Source organism: Castanea sativa, chromosome 9 (genome assembly GCF_040712315.1).
Source record: "Castanea sativa cultivar Marrone di Chiusa Pesio chromosome 9, ASM4071231v1".
NCBI lineage: Eukaryota > Viridiplantae > Streptophyta > Magnoliopsida > Fagales > Fagaceae > Castanea > Castanea sativa.
In genome coordinates this window covers 34429875-34449024 of record NC_134021.1, presented here as the reverse complement: position 1 = coordinate 34449024, position 19150 = coordinate 34429875, and the positions used below count along the sequence as shown (strand labels likewise).

Below are 19150 nucleotides of genomic sequence, written 5' to 3'. Positions count from 1 at the left end.
TCATATGATCTTCACTTCATTTAGCCAAGGAGATGCCCTTCCTCAGACTATTTCTATCAGCCTCTTTCGCAACAATTTGCTCGTGGGCTTTTAAGTTCGGTATCATTACTACCATTAAACCCTCCTCGGACAAGTTAATACCCTTGGATCAGGCCCAAGGCCCAAGAACAAGCCCTGGACCTTTTGTCCTTACAATAGCCCCTCAAAACTTCATCTTTCTACTCCATCCGAGGAGAAATTTGAGGTTTTGACCTTTCGCATGCCTCTAAAACTACCACACGCAAAAACATCATTTCCTTCCTTTAAAACCGTTTCTAATGCCTCGAAATCCACAAAGCCCTTATTAATTGCTCCAAGCGACGCATTGTCCCCCACGTCCAACGGTGAGATGTAAATCTAACGGTCTGTATTTTTCCTTTGAATTTTTGAGCGGGATAACTACCATTCGGTTCCGCCTCTCATATAAAACACCTAGAAAGTTGCAATTTTTCCATTTACTTCGTAAATCGACCAGCTCTAAAGAATTCCTCATCTTTTCTACTCCCAAGAAGTTCCTGAAGAGTCGTCTACTCCTTCTCTCATAAGTTTTCATGCCTTTAAGTTTTTTTTTCTCCTCGGCTGTAGTCCTCAGCCATTAATTGTACCCCCTTTCCTTTTAAAATATTCACTTTTACTTCAACCAAATAGGTAGATTCAAATGTTTAGTAGATATTGACACCAGTATGGAGGGTTTTCGAGCTAAATACCACATTCCTCAAGAAGTGGGTTTGAGGTACTGCCCCCTAGAAGCCATAGCTGATGATAGGAAAGAATGAGAAGTTTTCATTCCCATAATCGCATTTTAAGAGGGCGGAATGACACTTCCCATGAAGAACGTAATCCGTGACTACTTGTATAAACATAGATTATGCCCAAACCAATGTACACCTAACATGTTTAGAATCTTAGGTTGTGTCGACACGCTCAACGAGCAAATGGGTTTAAGACTCACATGGCGTGACGTAGTCCACATGTATGAGTGTTACAAACTTAAAGACGTGGGGTATTACCTCAAGTCTAGGTCTAACATAGTTAGGCTCATATTGTGTCTTCTCAAATCTAACAAAGGCATGAAGGATGACTACTTAATCACCTTCGGGGAATGATACGACGGTCCTCATTGTCCAGTCAAAGAGGGAAAACTAGGTGTGATTCCATAGGGTTTAGGTCCCTTGGCATGGGGTTTAGTTCTTCTAATTTTATCATTTAGATTTACATTGTACTTTACTTTCTCCTTGTTTCACATCTACTGTTGGTCTAACCATGTTTGGCTTCTCGGATGTTTTTGCAGATAAACAACACGTATCAACTCGTTTGAGCCTATCCAGCATCGCGGACCTCAATAGAGTTTTAAGATCCAAGGTATTCGTGAGTGAAGACGGGCAGGTGAGGGCAGCCCATCTCATCTTAGGGTACGAACCGCTATCGACTACCTTCCAAGATATCAGCAACGCAATCATCGCAGGTGACAGGAGACGTAAAAGGATAGACGTTTGAAAAATGGGATTCCTTGCATCACGTGATCTACCGGACGATCCCTCTGTCATTCTCTACGTACGCCCAATAACAGTAATTCCTCCACCTGTGCAACCTGAAGCAGCAGCCGTCCGAGAAGAATCCACATCTTCTCGCTTGTCCCTTGAGGAGGAAATAGATTAATTCCAACTTGAGGAAGCAGAGAAACCTTCAGAGGGCCACATTGTCAACCTCTCGGATGAAGAAAATGAATCTGCTGAGAGTTCTGGTATCAAAGGTTTCATAGTTGTGTGTGTAGATAGCAGCGCCGAGGAAGAGGAAGAAGAAATGTCTCATCAACCAGGGAATAGCTTGAAGGATCTTCTTGCCAAGAAGGGCAAGTAGGCCACCACGAAGGACGCTTCGGGATCTCAGCCTCCTGCCAATTTCCTACCTCCACCTCCTCTTTTAGTCTCCCCCACTCCCATACCCAACCTTAAAAAGAAGAAAAGAGCAGACGAGGTTGAGGAAGAGGAGTTGGCCCAGCAGAAAAAATGGAAACTACAAAAAGCGGCAAAGGGCCAAACACGAGCTTCCTCTGTGGAGAGCAAGGAGAGCCATGATTTGGCTGAGGTGCATCACACGTAATCCCATTGGTCACCTCAGTTAGAGTTGGATGGGGCTCCCATTCCCTGCCACTCTACCATAAGGGAATTCCAAAAAGGGTACGCCCATTACTTGGTTGAGGCTCTAGAGCAGCCCATCTTGTTACCGAAGGACATGGCTGCCTTGGAAAAAATGAGGCAACCAGAACTATTCATGTCCCTAAAAAGGGATTTAGCTTTGGTATGTAACATCATCAACAACATCAACTACCATTTAATTACTTTATTATTGCGATTTACTTCCTCCTTATTCTTTTATTATTCTCTTCATAATGCACTTATTCACTATTTTTGTACAGGCCATCCAGGAGGTTTTTGTAGCAGAGAAATGGGTTGAGGATGCGCGAAACGATGCTAAGGTAGAGGCCAACATCAGGATCGAGACTGAAAAAGCTCTTGGCCTAGCTGAGCAGGAGAAAAAAGAGCTTGCTGATAAGTTGGTAGAAGAGGGGAAATTGAGGAGGAGCGTTGAGGCTGGACTTAAAACAGCCGAGACCTAAGCGGAGGAACAACGCAAACAGCTCCAAAACAAAGGAGTGGAGTTAGCCACTGCCCAACAAGAAATTCGGGGTTTGAAGGGTGAGTTAGCTCAGGCTAAGGAAGCAGCTCGCACCATTAAAGAGACCGGTGAGGCCGCATCAATGGCTTCCTTTAACAAGGGGTTGAAGAGACGGAGATTCGGCTGGCCGAAGAACTCGCGGAGGTGTGTAGGGACTACTGCCAGTAGGTATGGGCTGAGGCCCTTAACATGGCAAGTGTCCCTGCTACCTCCGAATGGAGAAAATTCGAGAATGTATGGTATCACCCTGATATTCGTGCAATTAAAGTCATACCTCCTCCTCCTACTACCTTCGAGTCAGTGCCTCCTACACAACCCTCTACTGTCCAGGGCTCTCTTCCACCTGCTAAAGCATCTACAGGCTCTGACCAAGCCACAAACCAGGGCGAGAAGACTAATAAGTGTCCAAGCAAGAAAGCTGGCCAGGGTGATCCTCCACTTGGGGCGAAAGACAAAGGAAAACAAATTATAACCCTGCTCGAGACCAAATCCGCAAATGCTCCCCTTGTCATCAAAGTAATGGCTCCCCAACTCAAAGAAACTGAGGTGAAAGAAAAAGGGTCTGAAGATAAAACAAAGGAGATTGCAACCAAGTCCAAGGAAACCAAGGTGTAGATCAGGACTCCTTCTCCTCCAAGCCCTCGTTTGTGACAACTCTAGCTTACCATAGGCTTTTTTTTGCTATTCTACCTACATTTCCTTTTCACAGTGTAATTACGCAAACTTATAATGACAAGTTCAAGATTTTTATCTTTCATTCCATACAGATTTCTTTTCATGGGGATGTCTAACTCTTTATCCTAATGCAATTTATATACACATCTTAATGTAAATTATATACAAAATATGAATGATTTGGCATTTAGTTGAATAGAGTAAATCCCAATACAAAATTTGATAACATAGGTAATATGACAAGGAAATACTCTCATTTCCAAAATAGAGGAATTATTAAAACACTTGTACCATTAATCAAGATACACCCATATTTTCATTTGACAACTTGTATATTGGGATTATCTCCTTCCCAAGACTAACAAGCAGTAGAAAACAAATGGAATCAAGTGAATGTGCATAAAACCAAAGCGGGAGAAAAATAAACTAACGCTAATATCTATGTAATAACTAGGCAGACAATGAAAGATACCAACCTTGCCAAAATATATGGTCCGAGAGACCAGGCATAATCATAGTCCAAGGACCAGTCATAACTAAGGTCTTGTTTAACACTTAATATAATATCAATTTCTACAAGGTATGTGGTCCGAGGATCCAAGCATAACCAAGTTTCTGTTTGATATTTAGAGAAATGAATTGAAGTGTTAATTTTCTCAAAGTACATGGTCCGAGGACCAGACGTAACTAAGGTTATGTTTAACACCTAATAAAAATATTAATTTCTACAAGGTATGTGGTCCGAGGATCCAAGCATGACCAAGTTTCTGTTTGATACTTAGAAAAATGACCTGAAGTGTTAATTTTCCCAAAGTAGATGTCCGAGGACTAGATGTAACTAAAATTCTGTTTAACACCTGATAAAAATTTCAATTTCTACAAGGTATGTGATCTGAGGAGCCAGGCATGACCAAGTTTCTGTTTGATACTTAGAAAAATGATAATCAACGCAACACAATGTCAAGAGAAATAAAATGGCAGAAGTGTCTTTCATTAATAATAGTACCTTCATAGGTTATTTACATTCCAGAGACATGGTACAACATTTTTATCTAAATCTGCAAGATAATACGCCCTTATGCCAGCTACGAAAGTGATACAATAAGGTCCTTCCCAGTTAGGTCCCAATTTTTCCCATGCTGGGTTCTTGGCAGTACCCAAGACCTTCCTCAACACCAAATCTCCCGGAGTAAGTGGCCTTAACTTCACATGGAAATCATATCCCTGTTTGAGTTTGTGCTGATAATAAGATAGCTAAACCATATCATTTTCTCTCCGTTCCTCAACTAGGTCTAGGCTATTTTCTAGTAATTTGTCATTACTACTTGAGATGAAAGAGCTCGTTCTTAGTGTCGAAAACTCTATTTTCAGAGGGATTACAGCCTTGGCTCTATAATTCATAGAGAATGGTGTCTCTCTAGTGGATCTTCGAGGTGTAGTTCGATACGTCCACAAAACATGTGGCAATTCTTCTACCCACCTCCCCTTAGCATCATCTAGCCTTTTCTTGAGCCCGTTGACTATAACTTTATTGACCACCTCGGTTTGCCCATTCTCTTGCGGATAAGCTGGAGTAGAATATCTATTCATGATGCCCAGATCACCATAATACCTTCTGAAGGCCTTATTATCAAATTGCAGGCTGTTATCTGAAATAAGTGTATGAGGGAGTCCAAACCTGGTAATAATGTTTTTCCAAATAAACCTCTTCGCGTCCACATCCCTAATATTTGACAAGGGCTCAATTTCAACCTATGGAGTGAAGTAATCTGTTTCGACGAGCAACTACCTCCTATTCCCTGCTGCTTTAAGGAAAGACCTTACAATGTCCAAGCCCCATTGAGCAAAAGGCCAAGGACTAGAAAAAGGGTTAAGGACACCCCCTGACTGATGGATGTTGAGAGCAAATCTCTGACATTGGTCACATTTCTTTGCATAACCTTGTGCCTCTCTCTGCATATTAGGCCACCAATACCCTTAGGTAAGAGCTCTATAAGCTGAAGACCTTCCTCCTGTGTAACTTCCACAAATCCCTTCATGTAACTCTTCCAAAAGTGATTCTGTTGCTTCAGGGTGTATACACAACAAATACGGTCCTGAAAAAGAGCGTTTGTACAACTTCTAGTCCTCAGACAGCCAGAACCAAAGTGCTTTCCTGCGCACTTTATCTGCTTTAGACTTCTCTTCGGGCAAGATATCATTTTTGAGGAATGACACTAGAGGATCCATCCAACTAGGTCTCATTCTGATTTGATGAATCCGAATGGCATTACCCCCTATCCCAGCGGGTTTACACAAATTCTTGATAAGGATGACCCGAGGTAGGCCTTGTGCCGAGGATATTGCAAGGGTGGCTAGGAAGTCCGCACGGGTATTCATACTCCTAGAAACATGCAACAAGGTAAAACATTCAAATTTTGATTGTAAATACCTAGCTCGGGCTAGATATTCTTGGATCTCTAACCTCTAACTTTCCTTCTACCTGGCCCACCACTAACTGTGAATCTGAGAATATTTGCACTGTCTTTCCTCCCATCTTCTGAACCATATCCATTCCTTCCAATAAAGTTTCATATTCTGCCTCATTGTTACTAGCCGAGAACCTTAATCTCAAGGATTTCTCAAAAGTGATTCCTTCAGGGAACACCAAGACTAGCCCTACACCAGATCCTCTTTGATTCGTTGCTCCATCAACATACACTTTCCATGTCTAAGGTTCCTTGCACGAAATCATGCCAATTGATTTTTCATCCATGCCCAATCTCTTAGCATTTTCTTCTAATAAGGGTTCAGCAAATTCTGCCACCAGATTAGTAAGAACTTGGCCTTTCATGAAGGTGCGAGGCATATATTTGATATCAAAAGCCCCCAAGATGGTACCCCATCTGGCAATCCTTCCGGTATAGTCAGCACTCTGAGGTACAGACTTAAGAGGAAATTGCGTTAAAAAAACAATCGTATGAGATTGGAAGTAATGGGAAAGCTTACGCGTAGCATGCACCACCGCTAGGATTGCCTTTTCCAATGGTAAATAGGGCACTTCAACCTCATGTAAAGATTTGCTCATGTAATAAACTAGACTCTGCACATCATTATCAACCCGTATCAGAACCAAACTAACGGCATGATTAGCCACCGCAATATATGCGAACAGAACTTCATCAACTTCTGGCCGAGACATGATGGGTGGTTGCGAAAGATATTCTTTAAGCTGTTGAAAAACCAAAGCACACTCATCGGTCCATTCAAATCCTTTCCACTTATTCAATAGTTGGAAGAAAGGCCTACACCTATCTGCAAACTGAGAAATAAACCAGTTGAGGGCAACAATCATCCTTGTCAACCTCTGAACTTCTTTAGGATTCCGAGGTGGCTGTAAGCTATTAATTGCCTTGACCTGCATAGGATTAACTTCAATTCCCCGATGAGTAACCATATAACCCAAAAACTTACCAAATCCCACACCAAAAGAGCACTTGGAGGTATTAAGGCGTAATTTTTACCTCCTTCGCGTCTGAAAAGTATCGTTCAGATCTTCCACATGCATGAAAACCGTTTTACTTTTCACCTCTATGTCATTTACATACACTTCAATAGTCCTTCTCAGCTATGGCTCAAACATCCTAGTCATCATCCCTTGATAAGTAGCTCCTGCATTCTTCAAACCGAAAGGCATCACCTTATAGTGATAATTCCCTGTAGGGGTGACAAAGGCTATCTTTTCTTAATCACCCAAAGTTAAAGGTATTTGGTGATAACCTTGGAAAGCATCCAAAAAACTCATCCGAGGATGCCCAACATTAGCATCTACTAGCTAATCTATACGAAGCATTGGGAAAGAATCTTTAGGACAAGCCTTGTTCAAATCTATGAAGTCTACACATACTCTCCACTTCCCATTCTTCTTCTTCACAACCACTATATGAGCCAACCATTCAGGATAAAATACTTCTTTGATAGCACCAGCCTTTTTGAGCCTAAGTACCTTTTCCTTGACAGCCTTAGAATACTCTCTTGATGAGCGCCGAGGTGGTTGCTTCCTTGGCACCACAGCCGGATTGACATTCAAATGATGACAAATGAAACTCGGATCAACCCCCGGGGCTTCATAAGCATTCCATGCAAATACATCCACATTTTTCTTTAAGAACATAACCAACTCTGCCTTCTCTTGAGGCGGCAATCGAACTCCTACCTGAAAGAACTTTTTAGGGTCATCATCTATAAGAACTTTCTCTAATTCTTCACACGCGGGATCTTCCACCGCTGCTGCCCTGGGCACAACCAGAGACATTAATTACTATAAGCCCTTCTCGGTCAAGGACGAGGATTTTAGCCCAGGCTGATGCAGAATTGCAGCCGTCATACACTATCTAGCTATAGATTAACTCCCAATTAGTTCCTCAACTTGATCCCTAGATGGGAACTTGACCTTGACATTTAGATTTGAGGACACGACCCCCAAAGCATGCAACTATGGTCTTGCCACAATGGTCATGTAGGGAGAATAGGCATTAACCACAATGAAATCCACTTCTACCACTTCTGAGTGGGATTGCACAAGCAACCTAATTTGTCCCTTTGGTATGACAGTCTTCCCCTCAAAGCTTATTAGTAGCGAGTTATAATTCGTAAGATCCTCAAGTCTTAAGTTTAGCGCCTTAAACAAATCAGGGTACATAATATCTGTCCCACTACCTTGGTCAACCATCACTCTCTTTACGTTGTAACCCCATATCCTTAACGTAACCACCAAAACATCATCATGGGGTTGGATAGTTATGATCTTATCTTCTTTCGAAAAACCCAAAATAGGTAGGGCATTCCCCTTAATCCTCTTCGGCTTAAAGCTAGACTCCTCGGCAAGGGTTCGTGCCACAGACATCACCCTGGAAGGACGAGAACCAGTCCTACTCGAGGCAGCAAATATAACATTGATCGTACCTAAAAGAGGCCTTAAAGCATCGTTACCTTGATTTACCAAGCCTGAATGACCTCTTTGCCCATTGAGCCGATACAAAAACTGCTTTAACCTTCCTTCCTTAACCAATTGCTCCAAATGATTCCACAAAGTCCTACAATCCTCAATGGTATGACCCCTTTCTCAATCATAGAGGCAAAGGAGATTTTGATTATGCCTCATGGAGTCCCTGGCCATTTTGTTGGGCCACTTAAAGTATGGTTCATTTTGGATTTTCTCCAACACTTGATGCACTAGTTCTTGAAATACAGTATTCACCACTTGAGGAGTGGTAGGACCGGATTGCCCATTAAAATCTCTTCGAGACTTGTTATTGTTGTATCTGTCTGACTTGAAATCCCTCATCTCCTGAGGGATAACCTTCGCCTTTCCCTTACCTTGTTGTTGATCTTCCTCAACCCGTTTGTACTCATCAATGTGATCCATGAGCCAACGTACACTCCTTACAAGCTTTTTAGTCAGAGATTTCCTTAAGTCGTGCTCAGTAGGGAGGCCAACCTTGAAAGTCCTTATTACTACATCATCAAAATCACCATTGATCTCATTAAACATCTCTTAGTACCTGTCAGAGTATGTTTTCAAGGTTTCCCCTTCCCTCATGGCCATGGACAATAATGAATCCAGAGGCCGAGGAACTCTACTGCAGGTGATGAAGCGAGACCCAAATGCTCTAGTGAGTTCCATGAAGGAATCAATAGAACCTACCTTCAGGCCATTAAACCACCTCATCGCAACAGGTCTCAAGCTAGAAGGGAAGACTTTGCACATTAAAGTTTCATTTTTAGAGTGTACAGTCATTCTCTAATTGAAATGACTCACATGTTCTACAGGGTCTGTTCGGCCATTATAAATGGTGAACGTGGGTTGGGTGATTTACAGTGGAAGCTTCCCCTTCTCCGCCCTTCGTGTGAAAGGTGACTTGGAAATTTAGTGCAACGCCCTACTCATAGCATCATTTTCCAAGCCCCTGAAGGAAGACTTCTTGTCCTTATGACCATGAAGATAATCCTCCTCATAGGAGAAAGACTCACTAGGAGGAGTTCTTGACCTGGGCCTATAACTACTACCCTGGGAATCTTCAAAAGAAAGGTCTGAAAAAGAGGAAGTTTGTCTTCGTCTCTCACAACATAGCTTCTTCTTCAGGTGGTCAATCTCCTTCGACATGGACTTAGCATTTTCCTCGTGATGAATTCTGCTTTCACCTCGTGAATGACTCTTGCACACTGCCCTCTCGATCTCTTTCCTACTAAAGATGTTGGGAAGTGATCTTTATGTTGGGACCCCAAAGCCTCTGCATGGTGTGAACCTGAGCTTGCCATAATGTTCAATTCCTAAAACACAAGATTTTCCACAGACGGCGCCAATTGTAAGGTCACAATTTGCACTCGAACCCAACAGTATCAAGGGTACAGGCCCAAAAAGCCCAATACAATGAAATTTATAGAGAGTGGGGCTTGAAACCTAGGTTCTATGGATGTTGGATAGCAAAAATGATGGGTTAGATCCCCAATTCACATGCAACAAACCGTTTATGTAATAGAAATTCTCCTCAGCGTATGCCGAGGATAGTTTGTATTGCTTTTTCTTCTTCTAAAGATAGACTACAATTGAGGGTAGTGTCTACAGTGTTTTTCTCTTTCTTCTCCGATCCCCCTTCTTGAATGTCTTTCCTTTCCTTTTATATCATCCTCCTTCTTCCCTCCATCCTCCACGTATGGATCAGATCACCGATCCAGATCCTTATCTCATCCACCACTCTCTTGAAGTCTTCAAACAATAACTGTAAGGCTGATCCTCACTGTTCAGATGTCATTTCTTCACTAACGCGGCCAGAGAGGTTGGTGCAGAGTCTTTAATGTGGTGGCAGCAGCTTTCTCTAAGATATTTCTCATTCGTTCTTCCTCTCTGTGCCCTTGTGGAACACATCTTTATCCACCAAACCTTCTAAAATCTCCTTCTGAACATCATGGCGTTATCATATGATCTTCACTTCATTTAGCCGAGGAGATACACCTCCTCGGACTATTTCCATTAGCCTCTTTCGCAACAGTTTGCTTGTGGGTTTTTAAGTTCGGTATCATTACTACCACTAAACCCTCCTCGAACAAGTTAATACCCTCGGATCAAGCCCAAGGCCCAAGAACAACCCCTGGACCTTTTGTCCTTAAAATTATTATTTTTATTTTGTTTAAGCTATTTTTCTTTAACTTAAAAAAAATTAATAAAAACTTCTCACGTACGTTTTAACCCAATTCATAATATAAAACTTTTGTACTCATTTATTCACTTCTACAATAATTTGTTCATATTTTAGTTACGTAGTCACACTTTCAATTCTCAAAGTGATAGAGAAAACAAACAACTTTTTTCTTTTTTCTTTTTCTACATTTATATTTTAATTTATAATTTGTGTTAATTTTTTAATTTTAAATTATGAATAATTTTGATTATATTCTTTATTTTGAATTTAAATTGTTGTATATAGGTTTTTGGTTGTGTTATATTCTTCAAAAAAAAAAGGAGAAAAAAAAGTAAATAAAAGAGTTTATATAAATTTGGCAACAAAGCTAAATAGATAAGCCTAATAAACGATTACAAATAATAGTGTTATCAGTATTTTTTATTAACGCGATTTAAAAAAAATTGAATAGAGAGTTAATTTATTAACGTGATTTAAACTCTACTAAAATGTTTTTAAGGGATTGGTTTAAAAAAATTTCAAAGTAATTTTCTAATTATTAACTACTATGCGCTAATTTCTAACTACCAAAACCCACAATTGAAATACTAATTTATATGAGATACCACTTCCAAAGATTAATATCTTAGTTATTATATATTATACGCCGACTTTGGTTTTTTAAAAGAAGCGTTTCTCCCTCTCCCTGCAAAACAAAGCGATTATAATAAGAATTAGTTAGACAATGATAAGACTACACCACCTTTTTTCTGCAATAAATTTTAAAATTCAAATCATTTTTCATGCATATACACACACATGTAGAGTGCAACACTGCAACGAACAAAACTTAAACTTAGTAGGGTGAAACTCACTCAAGTTTCAACGTCTTCTTCCATGCTTCCAATGACAAAAATTAAATTATCATGTCAGTCTCTCTCTACTTCAAATTTTTAAATGTTTAGTAATTTTGATTGTTCTTGATTATTGAATAGATATTTCTACTTAAACATGATTTCAATTATTGTTTTGGATAATTTTTAACTATTAAATTCAATAGTTTTCCATTTAAATATATGTGATTAATTGAACCTTAAATTCAATGTATTATTGAAAATCATTTATATATATATGCATTTTATGATACCTTAGTCTCACACAACATGCAGTCATTATGTAACTTAAAAGTAAAATATTCATTTATTTTTATTATTTATTTTAAGTAAATTAATAAAAAAAATTATTTACATATGAATTTTGATTAAATCGTGCATTGCATGGGCATAATGCTAGTATATATATATATAGAGAGAGAGAGAGAGAGAGAGAGAGAGAGAGAGAGAGAGAGAGAGAGAGAGAGAGAGAATTATGCATTTTTGCATATATACAAAACATCGGTGCCTAAAAAATATGTCAACATTTAACGCAGTTTTTTGCATGCTCCTCTAATATATGATACTTATGCCCGTGGCCCATAAGTTGATGTGTTATAGTCTTTGCAGATGAAACGTTCAATTTCATCACTAACTACGAACTATATTTTGTGTTTATAAGGAACTTGTGATTTACATCTTCTGTGACTAAATCACATACAATGCATCTCATGGAGTATAATAATGTCCCATTAATTTATTTATAAATAATCTCATATAATTAAACAATTTAATTATTAATGACATGCTAATAAATTGGATTTTAGGGCGCGCACACACACACACACACACACACACATATATATATATATATATAGAGAGAGAGAGAGAGGGAGGGAGGGAGAGAGAGAGAATTATGCATTTTTGCATATATACAAAACACGGGTGCCTAAAAAACATGCAACATTTAACGCAGTTTTTTGCATGCTCCTCTAATATATGATACTTATGCTCGTGGCCCATAAGTTGAAATTAAAAATAAATAAAAAAATCAATTTTTAAGTCTTATGACGTATTAGATTCATCATATATAATTCCTTGAGATGGAATAGGCCAACAAGTTCCCTCCTCTTTTTTTTTTTTAAGACAAGCTTCTAGTGTATGACCGATGCGCTTAAGCCTTAGGCACGTAGCAGCAGTTAGAGTCTCACAGGTGCTTGTGGGAGTGAAAGTGATCTTCCTCCTACGTTCTAGGTGGTAGGGTCAAGGAAGCGAGTGGTCAAAATGACGGAAGAGCTTAAGGTATTATGGCAGAAGTTAAAGGTCATTGAAGAGGAAAAGGAAAGTGTAAACCTAGGGAGAGAATGCACTAGGGCAGGAAATGAGCGAGGGGAGAACTGCCTAGTTATGAAGGTGTTATCACGGCGAGGGGTTTTTTTAGACGCTCTAAGGAATAATATTAGGATGTTATGGAAGCCAAATAAGAGCGTTAGGATTTCGGTGATTGGAGAGGAGATGTTCTTAGCAGAGTTTGACAACGAACAGGACAAGATGAGAGTCCTTGAGATGAGCCCTTGGCATTATGAGAAGCAACTGATTCTACTCTAAGAATTTGATGGAGACTAAGACCCAAAGGATATTGTCCTCAGGTGGTATCCTCTTTGGGTTCAAATATACAATCTACCCCTGAAACACAGGACAAGGGAAACAAGGATGCCATTAGGGTGAGCCTGGGGGAGGTTTCGGAGGTGGATGTGGCTGACACCGGTGTTTAGTGGGGAAAATGCCTCCGGGTGCACGTCAAGATAGATGTTTCACATAAGCTTATATGGGGAAAAAAGATAAACATTGATGAGGGGGTGGCTAGGTCAGCGCATTTCAAATATGAGCGCGTCCCAAATTTTTGTTATTGATGCGGTCTACTGGAGCATGACTTAAAGGATTGCAAGCAGAAGGATGAGATAGACAAAAACAGCCAAATGAGAGAGCTCTAATATGGCTCATGGATGAGAGGTGATTCAGTGAGGATATTAGGATGGGAAACAGCTTACGCAAAAAAGAATAGAAAGGGAGGTACACGATAGAGAATACCAGAAAATGATAACCAGGGTCCGAAGGTCTAGACATCGAGGTATGAAGAGGTAGGGGCTGATAAAGGAACGACAGAGGTGCAGACCATCGAGGAAAAAACCTTGGAAAGCACGACACAGGTCTTAAGGGCCAGAGCATGGGGCAGCGTGGATTATCATGAAGAGGGTTTGGTCAACACCATCGAAGGAGCCTCAAAAGAAAGTAGTGATATTTTGGTGAAAGAAGGCGTGGGCAGAGAGCAGACTAACATTGGGATTGTAAAAAGTGGACAGGGAGCGAGGGAGACATATTAGGCAGAGACCCCAATATTTAAATTTGAGCCCGCGGTAGAGGTGCAAGAGGAGGGAGGTCACGTGGGTTGGGGTTTAACAAGAGATAGGGAAGGCCTAATGGCCATGACTTATGACATGGAGTTAGGATGGGTTGCGGAGGTCCTGGGCCCAACTAGTGGGCATTGGAAGAGGAGAGCCCGTGAGGGCCAAACCAAAGGCAAAGAAAAAGCCCTAAGCCTAGTGCAGAAAGAAAGAAGTGCTCAAAACCCATCTATAGAGCTAGATCAGAACACCTTGGAAGTGAAAAGAAGGAGAGTGGAAATGCAGGAACGTGTTGAGGTTGAAAATGAGACTAAAAAGGATGGCGGTGTGGCGAATGCTGCGAAGCAGCACCGTCGAGCCCAATGAGCCTCTTGGCATGGAACTGTTGGGGCCTTGGGTCAGCTCCGGCGGTTCGTTCACTCACCAATGAAGTAAAAAATTCCGACCCTGTTTTGGTTTTCTTATCGGAGGCCAAGGCAAATCAGAAGAGAATAAAGGCAATTCAAAGAAAGCTTAACCTTACTTAGGGGATTATAGTGCCAAGCGATGGCCGGAGTGGGGGTTTGGCGATGTTATGGAAGGAAGGGGCTGATGTGTGTTTCAAAAGATGTTCAAATGCGCACATCAACGTGGTGGTTCGTGAGGGTGTCGGCGCTTAACCATGGCGGGCAACGGGGTTCTACGGACACCCTGATGCAGGTATGAGATTTATTTCTTAGAGATTACTTGAATCACTAAAGAGGCAGTGTGATCTGCCGTGGGTAGTCTTCAGGGATTTTAACGAAATTGTGCAATCCGATAAGAAATTGGGTTGGTTAGACAGGGATGCAAGACAGATGGAGATTTTTAGAGAGTGTTTATTTGATTGTGGTCTTAGGGATTTGGGTTTGGTGGGTCAACGTTTCACTTGGTGTAATGGTAGGTTCAGTGAGCAGCGTTCGTTGGTCAGGTTGGATAGGTTTGTGGCAAATGAGGAGTGGATGAAGATGTTCCTTGAGGGAAAAGTTTTTCACAAAGCAATGGCATCCTCAGATCATTGTCTACTAAAATTGTCCCTCAGGCAACGGGTTCAAAGAAGGAGAAGTAGTAAACGGTTCATGTTTGAAGCCATGTGGACTAGAGAGGAGGGTTGTTGAGAGGTGATCGAAGCAACCTGGGATCCTTTGAATGCCAATCTGGATGTGTAGGTACGGGATAGGTTAAAGTGCTGCCAAGATCACTTGCAGACCTGGAACCATAGGGTGTTCGACAATACAAATAAGTGTTTAAAGCAGAAGCAGAGTCAGCTACAGCAGTTGGAAGAGTTAAATTTGCTACACGAACCAGCGGAGGAGATTTAGGCACTGAAAAAGGAGATAAACAAAATACTGATTTGTGAGGAAATGATGTAGAACCAGAGGTCAAGAGCTTTAAGGGTTAAGTGCGGGGACCGGAATACAAAATTTTTTTATGCTACGGCTAGTAACAGACGTCGAAAAAATAGGATTGAAGGATTGTGTGACTCAAGGGGCAGATGGAGAAAGGACTGTGAAGAGGTGGAAGATATAATTTTGACACATTTCAAGGAAATATATAGTACAAGCTTCCCAGTTGACTTCAGGGCTAGCTTGGGGGCTGTGGACAGAAGGGTTTCAGAAGAGATGAATGAAGACCTACTAAGGGACTTAAGAGGAGAGGAGGTCTAGTGTGCGCTAAAGTAGATGCATCCCACAAAGTCTCCAGGCCCAGACAGTATGTCGCCTATATTTTTTCAAAAATATTGGAAGATTGTTGGCCCTCAGGTAGTAGACTATGTCCTCCAGACCTTTAGAATAGGTGTTATGCCAAGTGGCTTAAATGACACTTATGTATGTCTAATTCCTAAAGTTAATTGTCCCCAAAAGATAACGGACTTTTGACCAATAAGCCTATGTAATGTTATTTATAAACTTGTATCAAAAGTTTTGGCTAACAAGTTGAAGAGAATTCTCCCGGAAGTTATTAGCGATGCCCAAAGCGCCTTCGTACCAGGAAGGCAAATTACAGACAACATCCTTGTGGCTTTCGAAATCATGCACTGCATAAATCAGAGGAGGAAAGGAAAAAAAGGGTTTGATGGTGATAAAGCTGGATATGAGTAAGGTGTATGACCAGGTTGAATGGGCATATTTGGAGGCGATGATGAGCAAATTGGGTTTCCAAGAAAGGTGGATCTCCTTGATGATGATGTGTGTGACCACGGTCTCACACTCCGTGCTTCTAAGTGGAGAACCAAAGGGGAGGATCGTTCCTACTTGTGGACTTAGGCAAGGGGACCCGATATCACCATACCTTTCCCTTCTGTGTGCTGAAGGCCTCTCAGCCATGCTTAGAAAGAATGAAAATGGGGGAATTCCAAGAGGCATAGCAGTATGTAGGCGAGCTCTTTTGGTTTCTCATTTACTTTTTGTTGACGGCTATATAGTGTTTTGCAATGCCTCAAGGAGGAAGGGCTTAGACTTTTAAAAATCCTTGAGGTCTATGAAAGGGAGCCGGGGCAGAAGCTCAATAGAGAGAAAACGTCCCTCTTTTTCAGCAAAAACACAAAGAAGTCTGGTGGCTGCAAGAGGGGTTCTTAATAGTGGCCTGCGATGGAATATTGGAAATGGGCGAAGAGTAAGGATATGGGCAGATAGGTGGATCCCGACTCCTAATTCGTTTAGGGTAGTAAGTCCTCGGCCACAAAATTTCGAAGGTGAGCTAGTGGAGAATCTTTTAGACCGGGAGATTGGGAGGTGGAACACTAGTATTGTGAAAGACAGTTTCTTACCTCAAGAAGCGGAGGCTATTCTGAGCATCCCAATCAGCCAAAATTTGCCGGATGATGCCTTGGTCTGGGCTTGGACCAAAAAAGGTAATTTCACGGTGAAGAGTGCCTACCATGTAGCACACGGGTGGCTGATGAAAGGTAGAGGCAAAGGGACTGGAAGTGAGGAATCAAATCAGAATAAGAAAAAAGAATTTTGGAAGGCTATTTGGGGTTTTAAGTATCCAAGTAAGTTAGACACTTTATGTGGAGGGCTTGTAGGATTATCATTCCTACTAATTATTGCCTTTGGCTCTAGAAGGTGTCCAAAGGGGATGAGTGTGGGCTATGTGGGAAGGTGGAGTCCTCAGGTCATGCCTTGTGGGATTGCTGGATGGCAAAAGTGGTTTGGAAGGAAGCCAAGATATATTTACCGGGGGGATGCCTCCCTCACCGTGACTTCATTGATGTGGTTTGGCAGTTTTGGAAAAAGCGAAAGGAGGGTGTGCTGGAGCGCCTAGCGTGCAAAGCGTGGTGCATTTGGGAGAACAAGAATGCTGTAAAATTTGAAGGAAAAGGTAAGGAAGCGAGAAGGATTGTGGCTGAGGCTAATGCTTTTGTTGAGGAATTTAGTAAGCATATTGGTGCCCCAAGTCAACTTGCCCCTCCGAGAGTAGAAAGATGGACCCCTCCTAGTGAAGGATGGTATAAAGTAAATGTAGATAGGGCGGTGTTTAAAGAGTTAGGCAGCTATGGAATTGGGATTGTAATCAGGAACGAGAGGGGAGAAATCATGGGAGAGATGAGCAAGAGGATGGATGCTCCTCTAGGAGCGCTGGAAGTGGAAGCTAAGGCCTTTGAAGAGGGTTTGCTGCTAGCTGGGGACCTCGGGCTAAAGCAGATTGTGCGGGAGGGAGATGCGCTTAAGGTAACAGATGCGCTGATGGGCTGCAGCTCTCCCCCAACCTCTATCTAGATGATTATTGAAGGTATCCAAAGGCATAAATGTAAAGTCCAGGTGTGGAAAGTAAACTATGTTCGTAGAGCTTGTAATATGGCTGCCCATTTACTGGCAAGGCATGCAAAATTAGTGAATTATGTTATCTGGGTCAAGGATATCCCACCCATCATTGAATACCATGTAACCAAAGATGTATCAATTTTGGACTTTAGTCCAGTTTAATGAATGCTATTTGAGGTGTTTGATTATCAAAAAAATTAAAAAAAAATCATCATATATATGTTATACATTTTTTTTTATTTTTTGGAGAGATATATTATACATAGTTAAGGCCTTAAGGTGGCGTTTAATTTGGTGGAATCCACATTAACTTTGACATCTAAATTCTAGTGAATGTGATGCTTGACAATCAAGATGCTTGACTCCAAATAAATTATGAAAAACAAAAAACAAATTATAATTCATAGAAAATTTAATAAAATTATAGAATTTTTTTTTCTTTCTAAATGACAAGATCAGCTCGAGGAGTATTTAGGCCCAACTATTTATCAAATCAAGCTCAGCCCAATCAAGACATTCTAGATGCTCGGTGGATCAGAAAAACCGAGGAGGTCGAGGAGCAGTTGTCCCTTGGGGGACAGAAAGTAGGCTGCAAGAGCTATTATATTGGATTATTCTGATGAATGTTTATTTAGTTTTGCAGAAAATAGGTTATTCCATAATTGCCCCCCCCCCCCCCCAAAAAAAAAAAAGAGAATGTATAATTAAGATTGGCAATCCCCTTAATAATTTTTTTCTTGAGTGTTTGTATATTATGCGTCATGGAAAATAATCAATTAAAATATAGTTATGCTATACAAGACTATATCACCCCTCGTTTCAGAGTTAACAAATACTTAGGAACAGTGTAAGAGCCCGAAAATGTAACTGTGATTGGCAACTGGATTTAGTTTACATTGAATGGTTGGCCTTTTGATCACTTTGACATTGCTAGCTTTAGATCCCTGTCGAAACACTATATCTTAAATTCAAGTTTATTTTTTAGAAGAATTTTTAATTCAAGTTGATTATTAGATTTGTCATGGAAGGTTTAGGTTAAACACATAATCATAATATTATGCGAGTGCCAAAATATAAATAAAATGAGATATAATGAGCCAAGAAACATAATAAAACAACAGGAAAACTGAGAGGCTTGAACTTATCAATCCCATGGTGAATAGTTTCACTATAAAATAGAGGTTTAAAATCAGAAACCCTATTCATTGTAAATCTAACTACACTTATCGAACTTAATTTTGAATCTCCACAAACATCTCCGATGGTCTGATAGTGATCTGCTATAACGTCAACTTACATAGTTACATGAGTTACATGTGTATTAAAAACTAACTCTCTCTATTAGCCGTCATACAGTCCTAATCAAATATTCGACTCGACTAATTGGAAACCATGAACCGTATGAAAAAGAACACACATTGCTTGGTATAATAGGTGTATAACTTTACATTATAACGAACTGCAACAAAGAGCCCGATAATCTTAAGCTACAGTTGTTAAAATCATGAGCAGCAAACTCAAATCAACAACTGGTT

At 40.7% G+C, this 19150-nt stretch overlaps 2 protein-coding genes across 2 annotated transcripts; one reads left to right on the top strand and one right to left on the bottom strand.

Annotated features, from left to right (window-relative positions):
- Window positions 1-7867: 7867 nt before the first annotated feature.
- Window positions 7868-8980, bottom strand: LOC142609094 (uncharacterized). The gene is made up of 2 exons (XM_075780726.1): window positions 8937-8980; window positions 7868-8468 (listed from the first exon to the last, which is right to left on the bottom strand). Exons 1-2 carry the CDS (start codon window positions 8978-8980, stop codon window positions 7868-7870), a joined length of 645 nt encoding a protein of 214 aa, XP_075636841.1.
- Window positions 8981-14376: 5396 nt separating this feature from the next.
- On the top strand, window positions 14377-14966 carry LOC142609093 (uncharacterized). The gene is made up of 2 exons (XM_075780725.1): window positions 14377-14529; window positions 14571-14966. Exons 1-2 carry the CDS (start codon window positions 14377-14379, stop codon window positions 14964-14966), a joined length of 549 nt encoding a protein of 182 aa, XP_075636840.1.
- The last annotated feature ends 4184 nt before the right edge of the window (window positions 14967-19150 follow it).